The sequence below is a fragment of the Dermacentor andersoni genome, chromosome 1, assembly GCF_023375885.2.
Source record: "Dermacentor andersoni chromosome 1, qqDerAnde1_hic_scaffold, whole genome shotgun sequence".
In the NCBI taxonomy this organism is placed as follows: domain Eukaryota; kingdom Metazoa; phylum Arthropoda; class Arachnida; order Ixodida; family Ixodidae; genus Dermacentor; species Dermacentor andersoni.
In genome coordinates this window covers 277,268,098-277,291,432 of record NC_092814.1, presented here as the reverse complement: position 1 = coordinate 277,291,432, position 23,335 = coordinate 277,268,098, and the positions used below count along the sequence as shown (strand labels likewise).

General features: G+C 48.9%; 2 protein-coding genes across 3 annotated transcripts in view; both read left to right on the top strand.

Annotated features, from left to right (window-relative positions):
• Positions 1 to 23,335, top strand: part of LOC126548185 (aromatic-L-amino-acid decarboxylase-like) — a 93,132-nt gene that overhangs the window by 61,965 nt on the left and 7,832 nt on the right. The window contains exon 12 of one of the 2 annotated variants that reach the window (XM_050196323.3): positions 22,426 to 22,527. The exons of the other annotated variant lie outside the window; for it this stretch is intronic. Within the exon in view, the coding sequence (XP_050052280.2) occupies positions 22,426 to 22,527 (102 nt within the window). The remainder of the gene's footprint in view (positions 1 to 22,425; positions 22,528 to 23,335) is intronic. 2 annotated transcript variants of the gene reach the window in all.
• LOC140215490 (uncharacterized) lies at positions 438 to 5,476 on the top strand. The gene is made up of 3 exons (XM_072286014.1): positions 438 to 479; positions 614 to 1,193; positions 5,436 to 5,476. The coding sequence occupies exons 1-3, from the start codon at positions 438 to 440 to the stop codon at positions 5,474 to 5,476; spliced, it is 663 nt and encodes a 220-aa protein (XP_072142115.1).

The window sequence follows — 23,335 nt, the reverse complement described above, 5'->3', positions numbered from 1 at the left end:
GGCATGTTCACGAAAATCGCAAAAGAAACGTGAGCGGCGGCAGATCTCTCGCAGCGTCGTTTAGTAAAGCGCAGGATGGAAACAAACATGCCAGCACATGCCAGCACGCCGGTCCGGCAGTACGGTCCCCGGGAATGACGTCACTCTCGCCGGTTCTCTCCTCCGGCTGTCTCCTCACCCGGCGCTCTGGGAAGCGACGGGGGCGTGTCCGCGGGGGGGATTTAGAAAGCGATTTCTGCCCCTTATATTGACAATACAAAGAAAATATTTCAGAACCGTAAATTAATAGGTCTGTTCTTCCCAACCCCAGCAATTCATGGAAATTGAAAACCGTTTCAGCTTCCCTTTAAGGACCGTGGCCGAGCTTGAGGAAGAGAAAGAAAGGAGCGCCGAACTGGAAAGGCGGCTCGATGCGCTTGAGACGCAGGCAGCGGAGAATGTCGGATCAGGACATCAAAGCGGTGGCAAAAACTCAGGAAGTATGGTAGACCCTACAGGCGAAGTGGGAGGCAGGGAGCCAGAGCAAGCGGTTGTCAGTTCGCCGCCGGTGAATCGGCGTAGTTATAGCGAAGCAGCGCAACACGCCCCGAGTGAGGCGACGCTGCAGCCACAGGGGTGCCAGCGAGCGCGAAGGGAGGGGCAGCGGACACAGGGTGGAGGCGAACGATTCGCACGCAGAAGGGTCCTGGTGATAGGGGACTCCAACGTGGGGAGGGCTGAACAAGGCGTGATGGCGAGAGTGAAGGCGGACGGGCGAGTACAGGTGGAGGTGCAAGCGGGCAAGGGCATGGCGGAAGCAATGACCAAGGCGCGGGAAGTGGTAGGGGACAGCACGGAGAGCGACAGCTTGGTCATTATGCATGCTGGGCTCAATGACGTGCTTAAGGGGAGAAACCAGGACCTTGAGAGGCCCATAGAGACTGGGCTGAGTAAGCTTAGAGAGGCCTCCGGGAGGGTACATGTGACCATATGCACTATCCCAGAGGTCCAGGGCCACTCTTACCAGGTAGAAAGGAGGGTGGTTGAGGCCAATCGGCTCATTAGGAGTCTGAGCGGACGACTCGGGTACAGCGTGATGGAGGTCAACAGGGACGTGTACGGAGCCGGCTTCCGGCCTTTTGTGCAGGATGGCATTCACTACAGCGGTGCCACTGGCAAAAGGATAGGGGGCAGGATGGGTCGCCAGCAGTGGCGTAGCCAGAAATTTCGTTCGGGGGGTGCTCACATTACAGCTCGACCTCCTTAAGAGCAAGCTTTAGCTCGTGTGCCGCATCTTAATACATGTAGAAGGAGAATTCGTTTTTCTCGGCAACCAATGCAGCAAATTTGACGAGGCTTGTTGCATTTAAAAGAAAAACTAAAATTCTAGTGACTGCTTGTTTCGAATTTTTCATTTAGGTTGTCAATTCTTTATTAAAAATTGACCAAGATCGCAAATTTTCAGAAAACGATACTTTCAAGTTTAAAGCTCTAACTCAGCAATGAAAAATGATAGTACAATTCTGTGAATTGCACCGAATAGTACATATACAGCGGAAAAAATTGCTATATTACACATGAATCTCAAGAAATTTATCATTATGGAAATACGGCTTTCGCAGAACCCTTGTACACAACGTAACCAATTCACGTAAGATACGAGTTGACACATCAAATTTGTCCGCTTTGACTGTTATAAAAGAGGCCGTTTACAGAACAGCGACATATATACTTGATGTAGAGCTATTAGTTTGTAAACTTCGTGCTTCTATTTCTTTGGAACTTTCGAGTTTTTCAAAATATTTTGAACAGTGTTCAGGCCCTAAATGGAAATTCCGCTTCCAACAAACACTAAAATTTAACTTTCTCTCTCAAATGCAACAAATTTCATTGAAAGCAATCCAGAGGCCCTATAACGTAAAACTATTCTAATATGTTTTTATTCCAATCTCCTGACGTCAAATTCGCGTAACCGCCGACGCAAGCATCGGGCGGTCACCCGTAGGGTTGTCTGTACAGACCAATCAAACGCTCTGCTCGTTCATAGGAGGTCACTTTTGTTTGCTTGAAAAACGAATAACATTGCCTACACTGAGCGGCTTGTCTTACCTAATTGGCTGACAAGAGGCGAGGAGCACGCTCAATTGGAGAGGGATTCGATGGGGCCGAGCACTGAAAATCGATAACGGGATGAAGAATCTGGTGCCGGTGTCTGCGATTGGTCCACTTTCCCTTACTTAGCTTGCGTTGGCTGGTCGAAAATCGCGACGGCATGCAACGGAAGCTTAAGAATGACGCTAAAACGGATTCTCAGCAAAGAAGAGTTGGCAGAACGAGGTCGTAAACGTGCCGAAAGCGCTCGAAAACGTTACACGGCCACGCAAAAAGGTTTATTATACGCAAATAAACCCATGCTCTCCGACAGGTGCGAGTAACCAGTGCCTGAGCGATCGGCGGCAGCCATTTTTTTTTTCGTTTCGGCATGGGGCAGCCTGCGGCTATTCAGAAGAAAAATCAATTTTGTTCGGCATAATAATGCATCTTTAACGCGTACACGTCACTTTGACGCGGTGAGTTGTTGCGGTTTTGTGACGTCGAGTGACAGGCAGGTGAAGTGGGTGCAGTCCAAAAGCTTTTGACCAATAGCCGAAGTCCAATGGTGGACAGGCGTCGAATCAGAAATACCTATTTTTCTTTTGTTCTGTCCAATCATGCATAATCATTGTGTGCACGTCGTTCAAGGCATTCATTGAAGATATGATCTAAATATGCCCACCCCTCAATAAAAACATCAAATGGGGTACTTGAGGTACCAATAAATAAATAAAATAAATATCATATGGGAAGCTGTTGCGGTTTTCGTGACATCGCGTCCCAGAGAGGCGACCTGGGGGTGATCCAGAAAAAGGTTTTGACCATTCGCGTAGAGCTGATTGCAGAAATAGAATAGAAAAGTTTGGAATAGCTTTACGTTATAGCGCCGCAGAAGTTATCACAGAAAATCGTTTCTGCGTTTTACATGTATTCGAATAGTTGGGCCCGAGCTAAAGCTTCCTCTTAAACAATGTGTCTGGGGATCAAATACATGAATAATAACTGCGTTGCCGTTGCCAAAGATGCTGCAAACGAATTCTTGAACGCTACGAACTATAAAAACAAATAAAATATGTATTGTTTCACACAAGAATATACTTGTGTGTGCCAAAACTTGTGCCCAAAATAACTGATATCAACGCTTCCATGTTTTTTGTATATTTAATAAGTAAATAAAATATCACACGAACTTTAGAACTATATCAGTTCGAAACCAGCAAAGCAGTGCATGCCGCTCATATGAAAAATGTAAAGACCATGAAATTAACAAGTTGAGGACAAAATGGTAATGAAAATTTGTCATTCAAGAACCTTGTTTAGATTCGTGTACATATGCAACGGCCAGTGAAAAATCTCAATGACGCTGTCATTTGTTCCAGTGTATTACGCAGGATCAGTTGTCACCGGTCGTGTATCGTGAGTAATTGCACCGAAATTATGGCCGCAACAGAGAGCACGTATAAAAAGCTGGAGTTCTGCAAAATATACGAGGGCAAGTCAAATGAAAGTGAGCCAATGCGAATATGACAACCGGGCTGCTTTATTTAAAAGTAGTCTCCATGAGCATTTAGACATTTGTCCCATTGTCTAACGAGTCGCGTCATTCCTGTCTCATTAAACTCGTTGCGTTACTGCTTCAAAAAGTCTACCACTGACTCTTATTTATTTAAATATACGTATAAGTCTCCAATAAATCTACGCATCTAAAAAAAGTCACTGCATATAATGCGTCAAACAAGGCAAATAAACATGTTGCGCAATCACAGATTCATAGAATCCTAGATCCCGCCCCCATTCCATCCACTCCCCCCGTTGTATCGCGTGCGACAGAAGGCGGCGCGCTTGCTCCCCGCTTTTCTCTTTTGCGCGCGCAAGACTGAGCCACCATCGTCGGCTCACCCCTTCCAGCCCCCCACCCTCCTCCCTACGCTTTCACTTGCGGCGCGGTCACGATGTTATCGCCCTTGGACTTCACATGAAACATGAGGGCGACGGTGACGGCAGGAATGCGCTTGGAGTGTGCATATAATTGCTATCGCAGTACTATATAATAAGAGTATCCGGTAACTGAAGCGTCCCGTGGCCCATTACTTTTCGCAAAAGAAGAAGTAACAAAATTGAACTTTCACCGTGCGACAATTCGCTGCGCCGCGACAATGTCTTTTTTTTTTCTTTTGTGGGGCCGGGGTACCGAAATGAAAAAAACGCAAAGTATGTTGGCCACAATCGAATGCTTACTTTGGGCAAACAATGTGGCTACCGAAGGAATATCGAAGAAAACGTGAGACGCTTGGTCCACCGAGAACCATACGCATACTGCTCAGTTCCTACACAGGCGAGACAAGACTTTCCGGAGAGGTTGCGCTCAAGCGAACGCGGTGCAATTCGTCGAGTCCCCACAGTGATGGCGGCGAGCGACCGTAGTTTCATTTTCTCGTCTGCTAGCCAGAAAGCGTTCAAAACTCTGCCAGGCGAAAATCCACTCGGCCAGAGAAAAGCGAAAGCGCACCGAAGTGCGCCGAGCGGTGGTCGGTGCCATACGAGAAAAACGCATGCGCTCTGGCTGGCTCTGGCAGCCCGCGGGTAGGCTAGCAAGGAGAAAAAAAAAGCTCAATGTGTCCTCGCGAATAAAAGTCAAAGTAGAAAAAAATTAATAAGAACGTAGTTATACCTTGGCTGGCTTTAGTGTCTTGACGTGGATGCTTTGGCGTAGGTGAAAAAAAAATGTTGATATTTTTTTATGTTTTATGACGGCAGAAATGAACCACCACAACGCTTCATCTCATCGGACCTTGCTGCGGGCTTTGTCAACTTGTCTGATAGTGTGTTGATTCGGTTTGTCTCGTTGTATGTTCCGATGTAAAACTTTAGAAAAGTCAATGCACCTTTGGCGTCAAATATTTATAGGAACATTAAACCCACAAAGCTCCGCAATTGAAAATCCAAAGCACAACTTTGGAAGTATCAATGCACCTTTCACATCAGAAGTTTATGATAACTTTATACCCATAAAGTTTCGCAATTGACATCCATGCGCTCCGTAGATACCGCGGCCTCCGCAAGATGCCGCGGCGAGCCCGTTCGCCATCAAAACGCCCTTGAAACTTTGTGCTCGGATGGGGCTGCTTGCGCTATGTGACTCCAGGTGCATGAGCATTGCCACGAAATCCAGCCCGAGTTCGCAATGTTCGCGGTGAAATGTCTTTTCGAGCGTGAGAAAGATATGCTAGACAAAATTCAGAATGATTTTCGGCGCTGGGGGTTGCTTTGGTCGGCGGTGTATGGACAGTACGAAAAAATTTCGGGGAACTCAAGCCCCATAAGCCACCCCCCCCCCCGCTGGCTACGTCGCCAGGCAACAGCTTTTTTAGGGGGACCCAGAGCGCTGAAAGAACCAGTGTAGGCGTGGATGAGTCGAGGCAGGAGCCACAAACAAGCAAACATCGGTACTGTAGGAGAGGCGGCAGGAATAAGCACCAGAGCCAAATTAAGTCATACATAGGGTTCATTAACATGCAAGGTGGCAGAAATAGGCTAAAATGGGAGGAAATCGAAGAGCAACTAAGGCAGGAGAACTTAATGGTTTATAGGTTTGTAGAGACACATCTTAGGGACATGGAACAACCGCCCTGTAACCCTGATTATGCATGGGAATACTGCAACAGAGTGCAGGGTAGCAGAAAGGGCGAGGGAATTGGAGCACTCATTCATAAACATACAAATTGGCAAAGGGTCAAACAGAAATGCAAGGAGCATTTATGGCTAAAAGGAAAAGTAGCAGGGGCGAAAACACTTCTAGGCTTTGTATACATTTGGACAGGATCAAATTCTAACGACGAAAACAAAAAAATGTTGGACTGTATAGCAGCGGATATCAATGAGCTAGGAAAAAGATGTGAGATAATTGTATTAGGAGACATGAATGCGCATGTTGAAGATATGAATGTGTGCACAAACTCCACAGGTAACATGTTGCTGGATATGTGTCAGAGGCATAACTTAGTTGTCTGTAACTCTACTGAAAAGTGTGACGGGATCATAACATGGGAGGTAGGGGGTCGACACTCGACAATAGACTATGCGTTAATGTCACATAGGATGTACGATAGATTAGGAGCCATGATTATTGATGAACAGGGCTCCAGAAGTATAGGTAGCGACCACAAACGTATCAAGTTGAGTTTTCAGAGGGAAACTAAAGCACGAACGACGCGTGAGGAAATGCCAGATGTGATTTTTTACTCAGAAGACCAAGTGGAAATAGCGGCCAAACAAATTGAACTTACCCAAAGTTATTTGAGCGTGAGCTAGGTAGAACGCGAGTCAGGAAAACAAGGCAAGGGATACGAAAACTCAAGAGCTGGTGGGATGAAGAGGTTAATAAGGCGATAAAGAAACGTCAGGAAGCCTCCAGGGAACACAGGTATTACAAAAGTAAGGGAGAACCTGAAGCAGAAGTAGAGAGGAAATGGGTAAACTACATAAAATGCAGAAGGGAAGCATCCTATTTCATCAACGAGAAAATCAAGACAAGAGGGTCCCAATGGCTGTCAGAAATAAGCAATAAAAAAGATAAACAGGCAGCTAGGAAATTCTGGCAACATCTGAACTCCTTGGGTAATAGGACAAGCCTAGAGCAGAGGTATATAGTAACAGCTCAAGGTACTCGGTTAGAAGGAGAGGAGGCAATGGAGCATATAGGAACCATGATGAGGGAAAGATTTACAGAACAGAGAAATGGTACATGCAGTATGTCGGAGAGGGATAGCCCGGGCAATCCACTGCTTTCGCTTGGACAAAGAGAGCGGGAAAGGGCCGAGAAGAGGGTACCAAGTAGCATAGCACATCGGCAGGCCCCCATGGTATTCCAATTATGTTAATAAAGAAATTGGGCCCGAAATCCAAGAAAGCATTAAGGGAGGTGGTGAGCAAAATGCTAATGGATGGTGAAGTACCTGACGAATGGAGGCTAAGTAGGATGAGAATGATATATCAGGGAAAGGGGGACAAAGCTGACATAAATAACTGCCGGCCTATAGCAGTGACGTCAGTGGTTTACAGGGTGGTTATGCAGATTATAAAGGACAGACTGCAGGCATGGGTAGAGAACGAGGGGGTGCTTGGAGAGCTACAAAATAGGTTCCGGAAGCATAGGAGGCTAGAAGACAATCTGTTCTCACTAACACACTGCATTGAAATAGCTGAAAAGGAACACAGACCCCTATGGCTGGCTTTTTTGGATATCAAGGGAGCCTATACAGTGTACTTCAAGAGGGCGTGTGGGGAATTCTGGAAACTTTAGGAGTTCAAGATGGAGTAACCAATTTCTGAAAAGATATATATAAATGTAACCGGGTGATTATACAATGGGAAAAGCAGGTCTCGGATCCTGCAATGATTCGGCGGGGGCTTAGGCAGGGGTGCCCATTGTCACCTCTGATGTTTATGCTGTACCTACAAGGTTTAGAGGCCAAAATACAGCAAAGCGCACTCGGCTTCAACCTATCATTTTTCAAACAAGGCAAATTAATTGAACAGTCATTACCAGGACTGATGTACGCGGATGATATTGTATTAATGGCTGACAATACAGAAGATCTGCAGGGATTGATGGACATATGTGGTACAGAAGGAGACAGATTAGGCTTGAAGTTTAGCAAAGAAAAATCAGCAGTCATGGTTTCTAATGATAACATTTGCGTCGAGCATAAGATACAGGAGGCCACGCTGGAGATAGTCGATAAATACAAGTACCTTGGGGTGTAGATAAATAATGGCATTGAGTATCTGACAGAGCACGAAAAATATGTAACGACTAAAGGTAACAGAAGTGCAGCGATTATGAAGAGTAGGGCACTGTGGAACTAGAATAGGTACGAGGTAGTACGAGGGATATGGAAGGGGGTAATGGTTCCAGGCCTGACTTTTGCCAATGCAGTTCTATGTATAAGAGCAGAGACCCGGCAACAGTTGGAAACTAGGCAACGTGGTGTGGGTAGGCTCACTCTGGGAGCACATGGCAAGACACCAAATCTTGGGGTGCAGGGGGATCTGGGATGGTCTTCTTTCGAGGGCAGAGAGGCTAGTAGCAAAGTAGCATTTGAGAAGCGATTGAGAAAAATGGGGGAAATGCGGTGGGCTAGGAAGGTTTTCAGTTACTTATACACGAGGAATGTTGACACAAGGTGGAGGAAGCGAACTATAAAATTGTCAAGCAAATACTTGGACAGCAGTGGGGGGACAGGTAAGGAATCATCCGTGAAGAAAAAGGTTAAGGAGACAGAGAGGGGTATGTGGAAAACAGAGATGCAAACCAAATCAGCATTAGAGACATACAGGACGTTTAAGCAAGAAATAGCCAAAGAAAATATTTACGATAACTCTAAGGGAAACTCATTGTTGTTTGAGGCCAGGACAGGTGTACTGCGGACTAAAACTTACCGAGCCAGATACAAGGAGATAGGTTTGTTGTGCGGGGCGTGTGGAGAGGAGGAGGAAACAGCTGAACACCTGATGCTTGTAAACAACTTCACCCTGCAGTTGAATGTAACGGGGTTTCAAAGCTTTGGGTTTTAAAGACCGTGAAAGTAAAATAGACTTTGAACAGGTAGAAATAACTAAACGGAGGCTATCTGATTGGTGGATAATATCAACGCAAAAGTAAAGGAGTGAATACATATGTATGCATGCATGTAGTACCATTCAAGGCTAGGTGGCGCGCGCCGCCGCCCGATTCAAAGGGTTGAGCCTCAATCGTCCATCCATCCATCCGATTCAAAGGGTTGAGCCTCAATCATCCATCCATCCATCCATGGTGGCGCCCAAGAAAAAGGAGCTACTGGCTTCGGGATGGCCATGCTGGAGTGGAGGCGCACGCTCCATCGTTCTGTGAGTGTTTCTGCCGCATGATCACCTTTTGCGCGCTGAAATTTCACAAAGGACGCAGTGGAAGATCGACTCACATCGACAGATATCAACTAAAGGGCAAGTCGGACTCTTATCTCGCCTCTGTGGCTCGAAAAAAGCCTTGCCGCGCCGACCCGCTGCGTTAGCCCTAACGCCAGCGTGGTCGGAGTCGCCCTTCTGCTCCGGCACGAACCCTAGCGCCGGCGCGGCATAAGTCCATCGCGCGCTCCGTTGAACCACGCAGCCTTCAATAATGGAAGTGGTCGTAGAGGGCGAGAAGATTACCGAAGACGAGTATCGCAGTGGGAGCTGGACGAAGTTGGAGGCGCAGCGCTAGTGCGCACGCTAATCGCCCGGAATCGAGACGGAAACGACACAGACCGCTACCGCTACGGGATCCGTGCACTGTGAGAGGGGAGACCTCGGTTCCGTGCTAGGCCGCCACCACTCCCTAAACGTAAGCCGCTGCCGAAACTTCCGCCCGAAGATTACAAAATCATTCTCCGACCGCAAACAGCAGTCAGTCTGCTGAGCTACGGTGCGACAGAACTATTTAAAGCAGTCTGCGCCGCGACGCAAGTGAATCCCACCGAAGTCGTCACCGAGGATCAGCTCCGGGTGCACCATACCAACAATACAGCGCTGATTAACACCCCTTCTCGGGAGGGCCGACGGATACATCAGATTGCAAGTCATCAAAATCGGGCAGCAAGAAATACAAGTTTTTGCCTACGCTCCGACGCCTGAGAACTCTACCAAAGGGGTACTGTACCACGCGTGTTCTGACGAAGATGATGCAGCCATCTTTGACGAACTACGAGCCAGAAATAAGGGCACCCAAATCGTCGGAGCCAGGTGACTGGGAAAATCCAAACACATTGTGGCGATATTTGCCGGGGCCGTCCACCCGGACTATACGTAAGGAACTGGGGAGCGACGTACGTCGTTTGCCCTTTCCGGGACCGGGTCGAAGCCTGTTTTAACTGTCGGAAAGTAGGCCATCGAACAGACGTGTGTCCCCAAGAACGAAAGGCAAAATGCAAGAGATGTGGTGATGAGACACATGCCACACCGGAGTAGGGCACGAAGCCCGCATGCATAGCTCGGTGCGTAGTGTGTAAGTGGGGCCATCCCACCGGTGGTAGGAACTGTAAGTTTAAGTACTATTCCCAAGTACAACAGCTAGCAGCAACGACAAGCAGCAACAGCACAGTCCACGACAAGCCAGTGACCAGGAGCGCACGGCTTGCATCACCTCGGCGCCCCAGTCCAACCAGCAGAACATGGGTTACAGGGACGCGGTACGAGGCATACGAAGGACCAAGGTGACGCAAGACCGACAGCAAGACGCGATCCCGGGGCAGCAAGCCCCCTCGAGCTCCCGAGATCAGACTTCCAGCAGAGGGACGGCCGACGCACGCGGTCGCTCCTCCAGCCACGGCTGCGGGACCAACCGATCGACATCGCTGGCCAGGGTCCAGCACGGACAAACACAGTGATTGGTCCGGCAGTCCCCTGCTGCCAGCACAGACCGGGGGAGAAAGCCTGCCGGAGAAGAAGTCAACGAAACGGTGAGAGGGCTAGCCACAGAAGTAAAGGAGCACAGAAAACAGGTAGCAGCCGCTAACAATAAAATCCGAGCGCTAGAAAATCCCACGCCCATCCTGGTAATAGCTAAAGCTAGAGAAACTGCCGCATCCGTACACAGGAACGCTGAGGCGAGCACGGAGGTGGATAAGGCAAGTAATGCTAAAAGGAAACTAACGGAAGATATAGACTCCACTGCACAACCCGCGAACAGCCTCGAAGAAAGAGTCAAAGCAGTCGAACAAAAAATGACAAGCCTAGCGAAAAGCATAGAAGAAAGGTTCAACACAATACAGTGTATAATGCAAGAAACACTCAAAGCTTTCCATGACATGCTGTGAGGATTGGGGGCTCAATCACATCGCTCGTAATCAGTTGTCAAGATTGGAGTCGGGCATGAATTAGATGGTAGCTGGCCCAGCCGTCGTCCAACTTATCCACGCTGAGGACGTTGTTGAAGGGAAGGACTGCTTCTCATCAAGAACGAGGAATATGGGTTTATTTACAGTATCTACATAAGGACGTTGCAGTTCATCAGTCTAGCATGACCGCGAGAGAAAGTACACTGAGCAGCCGCACAACAGCTGTTTATAAACACTCGGTCCTCCCCCGATCCCAAGGTGAGGGAAACGTTCGACCAGTCATCGTAAACGAGTCGCCTCTCTGCACGAGGGATTACACACACACACACTTCCGCACAGGTTCACGGTCCTCAACCGAGGTCAGACGGTCTTCGCAGAACTCGGGGCTGACGTCAGGAACGGTGCGTGGGAAGGGGCCTCGTACTACGTTCCCTCGGGGACTCCCTTGTTCACCGCAGACCGGGTCGGCGGTGGCGTGTTCAGTCATAAAGCCTGGTTCGTCGAACTCATCTCGGCTCCCGCGACGGAGAGGCGAGGACGCGGCATTGTCCTCCGCACACAGTACATTTAGTGACGCCGTTTGGCTAGGGCGTAACGGTGACTTTCCAAGAAAAGTTGACACCGCTGTCGCAACTGGCTGGCAAAACTTGCACCTCAGCGGGCCATTCTTAACAATGCTTAAAACCGAAATCATCAGCATGCTACCCACCTTAGGCAGCAACACAGACACTCCGCAATCCTCGCTTCCACCATTGAACATGGTGGCTAGGAGTCACGCAGGACGACCTCACAACGGGCACGGCATCCCCACAGATGCGCCCGACGCCAGGTCCATGTTATTCCGCATAGGGGATGGCGGAACAAGTTAGGATATTACAAATGGAACTGCAGGTCGTTTGCCAAAAAGAGGGCAGCGCTGCAGTTCGCAATGGTGGACCTCGACCCCAAGGTCGATGTCATCGCGCTGTCATCGCGATGTCGTCGCCTGTTTTAATGAGCTCTCTGCAAGCAAGAAACCGAGTGCAGGAACAGCCATTGCTGTGCATCGAAACATCGCCGCAATGCAAATCGACTTAGAAATCGAAAATCTGCGCTACACCTTCATGCAGCTAATGCCCAAAAACAGGAAGCATAAATGCCTCTATATACTAAACATATATAGCCCGCCAAAGTGCAATACTATCCGCTTCCCCACAATCATGAGAAAATCGAGGAAAGAGGCGGCACAAGCCCAGCTCGTCGTCCTGGGAGACTTTAATGCAAGCTATAACATGTGGGGCTACCCGCGAAATACTAAGAAGGGAGTGTCGATAGCAAATGGGGCCCACAACCACGATTTGACCCTGCTCACAGATCCCACGCAGCCGCCACGTATTGGCAACAGCGTGTCACGAAACACCACTCCCGATCTTACCTTCGTCCGGCAAGTGAAGGGCGCGACGTGGTCCAATACAGGCCTCAGTTTAGGCAGTGATCATTATGTCCCGGACATTAGAATACCTGTTGCGGGGTATAATAAAAAGAAGAAACTGCTCGTCAAACATACCAATTGAGTGGGACCAATTTAGATTCAAACGCAACCGTCAGGCAGCAACGAAGATTAAAGACCTAAACGAGTGGATGGCGCAGCTCCTCCAAGATGAGGAAGAAGCCACGACGGAGGTGCCCACCGAGGAAGATGGCCCCAGGCCCGACTATAAGCTCATCAGCCTCTGGGAAGAGCAGCAGACTCTCCGTGCAGAATGGATGAAGCACAAACATAACCGCACACTTAAACTAGCACTGGCCCAGGCTGAGGCGGAAGTACTGGAGTATTCACGCGAGCTAAATTCGGCTCAATAGATGCAGCTGTGCAACAGGCTAAGTGGCCAACTTGGCTTGAAGAACCCCTGGTTCTTATTTAGACATTTGCTCGATCCCGATAGCAGCAGAGGGGCAACGGCCAAGAAGGTCAATCGGCTCCTTTGGGCGCATCCGGCCTCGGAGCAAGATATCATACAAGAGCTCACCAGCCGCTATTTTAATACAGAAACAAATGAACTGGCGTACGCAGAGTACACTGGCAAAGCGAATGAGAGCATAGATGCCGACATAACCGAGGCTGAGGTAAGAGCTGCGCTCGCCGATCTAAAGACCACCTCGGCGGCGGGGCCGGACGGCATAACAAATAAAATGCTGCGCAACCACGACGACCGGACAATTAGAAGCCTAACCGGCCTCTTCAATTAGGTGTGGCGCAGCGGCGAACTACCACAGCCATGGAAGGAGGCTGCCGTATTCTTTATTCCAAAACCTGGAAAAACGCTGCAACTGGAGAAGCTCCGCCCTGTCTCACTTACGTCATGTCTGGGCAAAGCACTAGAGCACGTGGTTGTAACACGCCTCGCCGAGCATGTAGAGGAACACCAATTATTCCCACCCACCCTCTTTGGCTTTCGGCCGGCTGTGTCCACGCAAGACATCATGTGGATGCTCAAAAGGGACGTTGTGGATGCCGGAATCCCGGGGGCAGTGCGCACGATCCTAGGGCTCGATGTGCACAAGGCGTTCGATAACGTCAGACACGAGGCCATACTCAGAAACCTATCGGACATGAATGTTGGGGCACGGGCGCACAGATACATCATTGCCTTTCTTCGCGACCGGACAGCCACCTTCAACATTGGAGATATCAACAGCCCTCAGATCAATCTCGGCGCCAGGGGTACACCCCAGGGTGCAGCACTATCTCCTTTTCAACTGTGCAATGAGGAACCTACCCAAGGAACTTAACAAGATCCCGCTCATCTGCCATGCCATCTATGCGGGCGATGTTACCATTTGGACGAGGCAAGGCAATGCCGGGGCCGTCAAACAGGCATTGCAAACTGCAGCCGACACGGTACAAGCCTACGTGGCCGGCAACGGCCTCAAATGCTCCTCTACCAAGTCAGAACTGTTTATTGCCAGCAAAACAACGCAGGCAATCAAAACTATGCTGCAAATAGTAGTCAATAAAGAAGTAGTACCCCAGGTCGCCACCATCAGAGTACTGGGGCTCTTCCTAGAGGAAAAGAACTCGTGCAAAACAACTACGAAGAGACTGGCAAGCACCTCTCGCCAGATAATCGGGCTACTGCGACGTATTACTGGCCGCAAGTTCGACTCCAAGTGAAAGAGACGTGCAGGCTAATCCAGGCTTACTTCGTCTGCAGGATAACATACACATGTCCTTTCCTTTAACTACGAAAGATTGACATCGCAAAGATCGACACTTTATTGCGTTCAGTCTACAGAATAGCCGCCGGACTTCCTACATGGGCAAGCAACGAAAGATTGACGCAATTAGGACTCCATAACACCGTCACTGAAATCGTGGAAGCGCAGAGAGCGGCGCAGTGGTGGAGGTTGTCATGCACACAGCAAGGGCATGAGATCTTACAACTCCTGAATCTCCCCCCCCCCCCCCCACACACACACAGGAATCACCAAGAGAGTGAAAATTCCGAGAGACATTAGGAACCAACTAGTCATTCCAACACTCCCGAAGAACATGGGAGAACAGAACAAGGGACGCCGACGCGCACGCGCGGAATCCCTTAAGAAGACTAGCAGACAAACCGGCCGCATATTTATTTATTTATTTATTTATTTATTTATTTATTATTACCCTCAGGGCTTACAAGAAGCATTATAGAGGGGAGGGGCATTAGAATGTCAGTACATATAAAATAAATACAAGGAGAAGTGAAGAACAGTTATACCGCAAATAATATACAGCAACAACAAGTAAATAAGCACAAAAGTAACAAGGCAAAAATAAACACTTAAAAATCAAGTAACAAGAATATAAAAAACGAAAACATGGAATAATAGCAATGAAAGAAAACTATAGCAATAGGTGACAACGTGATAGTGACGCAGTTTTGAAGTAGGCTTATAATTCGTTTGATAGTGCTCTGCGAAAACGGTCTGTATCAGTGATAGCGACTAGTGACGCAGGCAGGTGGTTCCACTCAAGACATGTTCTCGGCAAGAACGAGTGTGAGTAGGTAACTGTGCGCTGTGCAGGTACATGAACTTTGAAGCGATGATCGATACGTGCGGAGACATAAGATGCTGGTGTAATGTACCGGGACTTGAGCTCGTGGTTATGATAGTAGATTTTATGAAAGAGCGAAAGACGAGATAATTTTCTTCGGGAAGAGAGAAGGGGAATGCTAAGAGCAAGTTTCATGTTAGTAACGCTAGAAGTACGGTGATAATTGTTAAGAATGAAGCGGACCGATCGATTTTGGACACTTTCAAGGATATTTATTAGAGTAGCATGGCCAGGGTCCCATATCGAGCATGCGTATTCGAGGTTAGGCCTGACATAAGTGACGTAGAGTTGTTGTTTTAGTTTCGGTGGAGCTAAAGAAAAGTTACATCTGAGATAGCCTAGCATGCGGTTAGCTTTCGACGTGATGTATTCGATGTGTCTTTTCCATGAAAGATTGTTAGCAATATACACACCGAGATATTTGTAAAAAAGTACTGGGTCAAGGGGAGTATCATTAAGTATGTAGGCGGGGCAAGCTGACTGGTTACGGGAAATTCTCATTGTTTTGCATTTAGAAGTGTTTAGTTCCATTAGCCAATGCTTGCACCATGCTGCAGTGTTACTGAGATCATCCTGGAGTTTTAAAGTATCGTTAGTGCTTTCAATCTTGCGGTATATAACACAGTCGTCAGCAAATAGACAAATGGAACTTGTGGACGCCTCGCCTGTGGGGAACGGCACATATGCGATAGCGGCTGTGAACGGAACGGGGCGGATCCCCCAAACCGAGGAAATCGCAGCAAGGTCTATCCTAGAAGCGGAAGAGGCCGCCATTGCTAGTGCAACCGCAGTCGCAGGGACGCTCTTCATAGTGTCGGACTCAATGCCAGCGATCAAAATTTTCAGATCGGGCCAAGTAAGCCAAACCGAGGCAGAAATACTACTGAGGCCGGAGATAAGCATCAGGCTTCTCTGGGTCCCTAGCCACGAGGGAAAAACCGGTAACGAAGCTGCCCACCTTACAGCCCGCGCAACTACTAACCGGGCCGAGGGGCAGCCTCCTCCGGAAAACCCTGAAACCCTGTCACTAAGTTACGGAGATCGCCTCCGTCGGCAAAGAGAGGAACGACAGATTTACCCGCCTCCGTGCGGCGGCCTAAACAGACAACAGGCCGTGACCCTGCGCCGAGCTCAAACGCGCAGTGTGCTCAGCCCCAGGAGACTAGCGGCCATCCTGAAGGATGACAGCGTCTCGACATGTACGTTTTGCGGCTTAGCACAGGCTGGACAGGATCACATTCTATGGGGATGCAACCCCCACCCGCCCCCAAAAGAGCTCCTGCGGCTAGCCCCCTCACCAGAGGAATGGGAGAAAGCGTTGAGAAGTGTCGACCAAGAATCACAGTTCAGGCTGGCGGAATGGACGGCGACAGCTGCGGCCCCCTGGGCCCCGACCTAGCCTCCCCCCATGACCTGGCTCTCCCTTCCCCTACTATTAAATAAAGTTGTTTCCTCCTCCCATGAAAAAACGGTGTATATATACACAAACTAAATTGTGGGGTTTTACATGTCAAAAACACTTTCTGATGAGGCACGCCGTAGTGGATGACTCCGGAAATTTTGACCACCTGGGGTTCTTTAACGTGCTCCTAAATCTAAGTACCCCACGGGTGTTTTTGCATTTCGCCTCCATCGAAATGCGGCCGCTGTGGCCGGGACTCGATCCCGCGACTTCGTGCTCAGCAGCCCAAACACCATAGCCACTACCATGCCGGGGATATATACACACATATATATATATATATATATATATATATATATATATATATATATATATATATATATATATATATATATATATATATATAACGCTGCGAGCCACCAGAACTATAGTTCATGCTAGAGCTTTAATATGCAGAAGCGGAAGATAGGTGTGTGTGTGTGTGTGGGTGTGTGTGTGTGTGTGTGCGCGCGCGCGCGCGCGTGTGTGTGTGTGTGTGTGTGTGTGTGTGTCGAAAGAGAGAGAGGTGTTTCACATAACTTGAGCCAAACCTTAAGAATATACAATTATATAAAGATAAATACAAATATAAAATATACTAGATTGGAGACGCAACTGGTTGAGATAATCCCTAGTGGCAGAATCAGAGCATATTCATCCTCAATGCATACAGCCCTCCGACAGATCAGAAGCAGAGTTTTCGCGGACTCCTAAACAGGGCAGTCGCCATAGCGGGTGACAGGCCCCTGATAGTGGCGGGGGACTTCAATGCTCCGCACATGGCCTGGGGGTGTGATAGACAAACGGCGAAGGGAGTTAACTTAGGACGGCGGAAGACTGCGCGTTGACCCTAGTGGCGGACCCGAGCATTCCGACGAGGATGGGCTCCTCGGTCTCGAGGGACACGATGCTATAGATCTGGCTTTTGATAGAAACATTTACGCAGCCTGAACTAATTTGAAAGAAAATCTAGGAAGCGACCATCATATCGTAGCGTTATCGATCAGGATCAGATCGCCCCGCTTAGGATATACAAATACGTTGATTGGGTACTCTTCCGAAAGATACGGGGCGAGGATGAGTCGGAGTGCGGTACACTGGAAGAGCTACTCGCGCAGGTCAAGAGAGACGTTGAAAGGGCCACCAAGTAAATATCCACAGACCTCGAGACCCCTAGGATGGACGCGTACCTGGCGCATCTCCTGGAGGCCAAGATGTCTGTGTTGGAGCAGTGGAAAGCGCAAAGGCTAAACCGCAGGCTTAGAATGAAGGTCGCGGAGCTTAATCGCAGCATAGAGTAACACTACATGGAGCTCAACAGACAACAGTGGAGCGAAGCCTGCTCGGCAGCAGAAGGGCGAATGCGCACGGGAGGAAAATGGAGCCTTCTGAAGCACCTGCTCGATGATAAACAGACCAAGGGTAATCAGAGGCTGGCCATAGATAGACTAGTGCATAAACAAAAGGAGGGCGGGGGGCATTCCGATACGTCTCTTCTCCGAGATCTGGCGCGGAAGTATCGTCCGTTAGTTGAGCATGAACCATGGGAATGCCCTCAATATGGGGGGGGGGGGGGGGACACCCCAAAGCTCTATTATCCGTTTTCGGAGGCGGAGTTCAGGGAAGTCCTCCACAATCTCAATGGCAGGTCGGCCCCAGGGCTAGATGGCATAACCAACCGGCTCCTGATGAACCTGGATGACCGGTCCATTAGCGCAATTGCGAAAGAAATCAACAAGGTATGGCAGGAAGGTAGTGTTTCGGACTCGTGGAAGCACGCGACGGTGATACTGATGCAAGCCTGGACAACCTCCGGCCCATTTCACTGACTTCGCGTTTAGGTAAGGTTGCCGAGCATGTGATACATAACAGATTCTCGAAACACATAGAGCGCGCTGGGTTGATCCCGTACAATATGGTAGGGTTTAGACCATCACTTTCCACGCAGGACGTCATGCTACTGCTTAAGAGTCAGGTTATTAACAGGACCTGGGACGTGAGGGGTATTCTGGCACTGGACTTGTCCAAAGCATTTGACACCTTGTCGCACGACTTCATCTTAAACGAGATTTCGGCGTTGAACTTGGAAAGTAGATTTGTGGGGCAGACCAAATCAGAACAATTCGCGCTAGGAAACAGAGGCACACCACAAAAGGCGGTGATCTCCCCCTTCCCTTTAACTTTGCAATGTACGGGCTTTCGAAGCAGCTGGCCGCCGTACCAAATGTGGGACACGCGCTTTACGCCGACGATATTGCGACCTGGTGCCCGGGAGGCTCGGAGGCGGCCATGGAACAGGAGGCCTTAGACGTGACCGAGTCCTTCCTAAGGGGCACGGGTCTCCCACTCTCCCCGGCCAAGTCAGAGCTCATGTTATCATCATCATCATCAGCCTGGTTACGCCCACTGCAGGGCAAAGGCCTCTCCCATACTTCTCCAACTACCCCGGTCATGTTATCTGGTCCAACTACCAGAGCTCATGTTATAAGACCGCCAAAACAGGGTTCGAGGGCTCGTGCCGCTCGAGCAGATCCCCATACATGTGTCCACAAACGACGGCCAGAAGATCCCCAGGGTAAACTCGATCAGAGTTCTAGGACTGTTGCTCGATGCCAGGGGCTGTAATGCCAAAACCATAGCGCATCTGACCTCCAAAACTGAGAATATTCTCAGATTAATCATGAGAGTCCCCAATAAGAAGGGGGGGGGGGGGGGGGGGGGGGGCGCTAAGCGAGGACAACCTTCTTAGGGCGTATCACGCTTTTTTCATGAGCCATATCAACTATGTGGTTTCGGCCCTGCAATGGACTAAGACTAAAAGGGACAAGCTTGATGCGCTGATGCGGAAAAGCGTCAGAAAAGTACTGGGTATTCCGGTCAAGGCGAGCACGGACAGGCTATTGCAGCTCGGCGTTCACAACGCCACCCTCCAACTAATAGAAGCGCAACGGTCGGCGCAGATCACGAGGCTCTCGGGCTCCAGCGCAGGTAGGCGCCTCTTGTACGCGGCGGGCTTCCGGCCGCGACATAGTCAGAGTGAGACGGTTCAGCTAGACGAGAACCTAAGAGGGATCTACGCCGTCGGTCCCTTCCCCAGAAACGTTCACCCACAGCACAATGCGGGCAGGCAAGCGGTTCGAGCCAGAGTGATATTAAAGAAAACAGTCGGCATGGAATCCTTCGTGGACGCAGCTCAATATGGGTGCTCCGGTAAATTCGCGGTCACGGCGGTCAGCGAGAAGGGCGAGCTCCTATCTGCGGCCTCGGTAGGCGCTGTCACAGCCGACGTAGCAGAGCAGGTGGCGGTTGCGCTGGCGATGCAGGATTCTAAAAGGCCGTATATCTACACTGACTCCCGCGCGGCCGTCAGGGCTTTTGCCTCAGGAATGGTTGCGAGACAGGCTGCGGCGATTCTGGAAAATAAATCCAAGACCAATTCTGACCTCGTGCATTACATTACGTGGTTCCCCGCTCACATGGGCGACGACGTGCTGCCTGGCTGCCCGAACCCCAATGAGATTGCTCACCACCGTGCACGAGAACTCACGCGCCGCGACGGCGATGGGGGCTTTATTGGATACGGAGGAGATCGGCCACAGTGACCAATTACTAACCTTCCATGAGATCGTCTCCTACTACAAAAAGGAACGTAGGCGCTTCCCACCTCCTCACCCACAACTATGTAGATCTCAGGCGATCACGCTTAGGAAGCTCCAGACGAAGTCGTATCCCTCGCGATCGAGGTTTCCTAAGCAAGATTAACACAGAAACTGATCCGCAGTGCCCGGATTGTGGGGAGTTTAGCACTCCAGCTCATATGCTCTGGCAGTGTCGTGCATTACGGGATACGACACTCACCAGCGAACAGTACTGAGAAGAGTCAATCTCAAGTACAGAACTCACCATCCAGTCCACGGCCGTCCAGAGGGCCCGTGAAAGTGCGGAGAGGCTTGGCCTCCCAATTCCGACATGGGAGCAGCCAGCGGCGAGCCGGGGACCCCAACGAGTCTCTACCGGCTAGATCAGGACCTCAATAAAGTTATTTGTCTGTCTGCCACGTAGCTGGATCAAACCAAGGTAATGCTGTTTGCCATCGCTTGGATATACTGATTATCTTTATGCATTCCCCCTAATCAGATCAGTTTTAATTAATTAATCAAATTCTTAATTATTATATTAGACGAAAAGTGTCAATGAGAACATTGTAGAGCAACATGAAAAACTCCCGATGCAGCTTTATGTTGCTCAATACGTGCTACATAAAAGTGTTTTTCCGAGCGTGGAATAAGCCCGCAAATACACGGAAAATTGCCATGCGACTGGCCGCTCGAGGCACTCGAGAACGGAATATAGCCGCCCGACTCATGTGAAAACAATGGCGAGCACAGTTTCTTATTCCGGTACCAGCAAATCTCCGATGTCGTCGCACGCCGCATTCACAGCTATCGACGCCAAACCTATTTCGATAAGCATCTTCACCTATCCGTTTTAAAGAGCGTGGTGCGTAGTGCCATTGAAAAGCGTAGGCGATAATCCAAACACGCCGCCGTTCCCTGCTGCAGGCGGTGCGATGTGGGCATCGCGTTTCGCTTCGCACCACCACAAAACGCATCTCGGGCTGCCACAGCAGCACCTGCTCGACGAGTGTCGGCGTCTCGTGCCGTAATGATCGGCGCGACGCTTCGCATTACGTAGATGTCAACAATAGTCGAGTCTGTCAAACTTTTTAAGCTACTTCGGATCGCACGTTTTCTCGGTTAGTACGTCATGCGGTTTTTTTTCCAAAACGTATGGATGAGGTTTCACTGTATATCTACAAGAGTTCGTCGTGAGCCGGAGAGTGTCACTACTTTAATATTCCCAAAGTGCTTTAGCGCTTTATTTCCAAAAGCACCATCTCGTAGCCATTGTCGCCGCACAGCCCGTCTTGCGCGGCATTACGTTTTTTTCTCACACTTTCGCCATACGCTCCTCCTCCGCTTTCCTCCTCGCGCTCCCAACGCTATCGCCGTCTTTCATCTCCCGCAGCACTCCGTTTGCTTTCATCGTTCGCTGTGCTTGTTCGCTCGGTTACGAAGTACGACGCCGACGCTCGTGACAGGAATGGGCGCCTAATAGCTGCGTTCTAAAAAGACATTTGGGGCAAATGAAGGTAAAAATTGTGATTTGAATGGACATGAACAGTGAAGACTCAATATCTCAAATCGAGACCCCTCTTAATTGTGCAGGAATTTGAGGACCGTCTTTAGAAAATCCTGCCACCGAGGGTTCTGCCCAGGTTCCAAGAAAACATCTTCAGACAGAGGTTGATTGTTGAACTTTGACAAAACTCGTCAGTGAGGGCCGAACACGTTTATGCCGAGCACCAGCCTTCTTCCAGTAACTTCATGACATCACGCAAGGCCGCAGTTGTCATAGTAGCTATGTCGCTACCTTATTATCTAGTTACTTTTGAAACAGTATGTACAGTACACATCCTTGGTCAAAAGCACAAACAGGTGAGTTCATATGCAACTGAAGATTTGAGACACTCCAGCGCTGCAAAGTTTCGGACAACAAACCTATCTGCCATCACCCTCCTCTTTTAAAAGCCTACACAATGAGAAGACAGTGGTTTTAGATTAGTAGTGGTCTGTACTTTAGAACTAAATATTGTTTTAAGCTGATTCAATGCCTGTTCATATTTACGGTGGACCAATGAGGCTTTATCTCTGGATGTTTGATGTACACGGCATAGGAAGTCCCACCGCACGGATCTGTTTCATGTGCGCAGTGGCCCAGTGTATTTTAGAAAAAGGCTGCACTGGTTTTCAACACTAATTAATATTTACAATGGTCCTCGATAAAGCCTCAAATCTGAGCATCTAATGTGGCAGGAGCAAAATTGAAAAAAAAAATTGACAGAAGCCTACAAGAGACGAAGGCATAGGATAACAATTAATGCTTGAATTTTTCTGCCCTTTTGTTCTTTGCAGCAAATTGACCTCGCTAGAGAATTCGAGAAGCTGGTGAACGAGCACGAGCACTTTGAAGTTGTGGTTCCAGTCACAATGGCCTTAGTATGCTTCAGATATAAGGTATGCCACAGAAATTGAAGTTTTGATTTCGTGCACAGTGCACAGGGTCCCGAATATTCGGCTGCGTGTATTCAAAAAGAGATTTTGCATTCACCGCAGCACTGTTCTTGCTCAAATTTTGCAGAACGATCCCATTTTTTTGTCTGCTTCGTTTAGTATAACACTTGACACGATTAGTAGCCTGTTTTTTAAGACGAAAATGCGAAACTGTCTTCGCCTATGGGGAAAATGGCGTCTGAAAAGCCGGCCTTGGCCAGTCAAAATGGCCAGTCCAAGTTTGAACGTTGAACAAATAACAAATATAGTCACTAGAGTAGAGGAAGAACTTGGCAAATGGCCAAGTAAAGAGTGGGAATATAGTGAGCTTCTAAGTGTAATAACGACAGAAATACGAAAAGAGAAACAACATGTTCGTTGGAAAGGAAAAAAAGAAACCGAAAAGCTGGTGGAACAGGGAGATACGAGAAGCGATCGCCGGACAACAGAAAGCATGCCGAGAGCACAGGCAGGCAAAGAAGGCGCAGTTACCGTAGGATGAAGTAGCCAGTAAATGGGAAATATACCGGGAGAAAAAGTCTATGGTTCAAATACAGGTGCGAGCAAAATTAAAAGGTGAAAGTGAACGTTGGTTGTCAGAAATACGTGAGAAAAAGAAGGCCGCACCTAGAATATTTTGGAATCACATAAAATTAGTACGCAGGAAGTCAACAACAATACAACAACATATCCTGGACGAAGATGGAAATAAACTGGAAGGGGAAGCGGCAATAAATTACACCCGAAAAATAACAGCCGAATCTTCCCAAGG

Excerpts from the sequence above, each read along its gene's own strand:
- LOC140215490 (XM_072286014.1), top strand. The coding sequence starts at position 438 with ATGTCGGATCAGGACATCAAAGCGGTGGCAAAAACTCAGGAA. Across the intron at positions 480-613 it reads CGGTGGCAAAAACTCAGGAA|GGGTGCCAGCGAGCGCGAAG; the intron begins GTATGGTAGACC and ends CTGCAGCCACAG. Across the intron at positions 1,194-5,435 it reads GATGGGTCGCCAGCAGTGGC|CTTTTTTAGGGGGACCCAGA; the intron begins GTAGCCAGAAAT and ends GCCAGGCAACAG.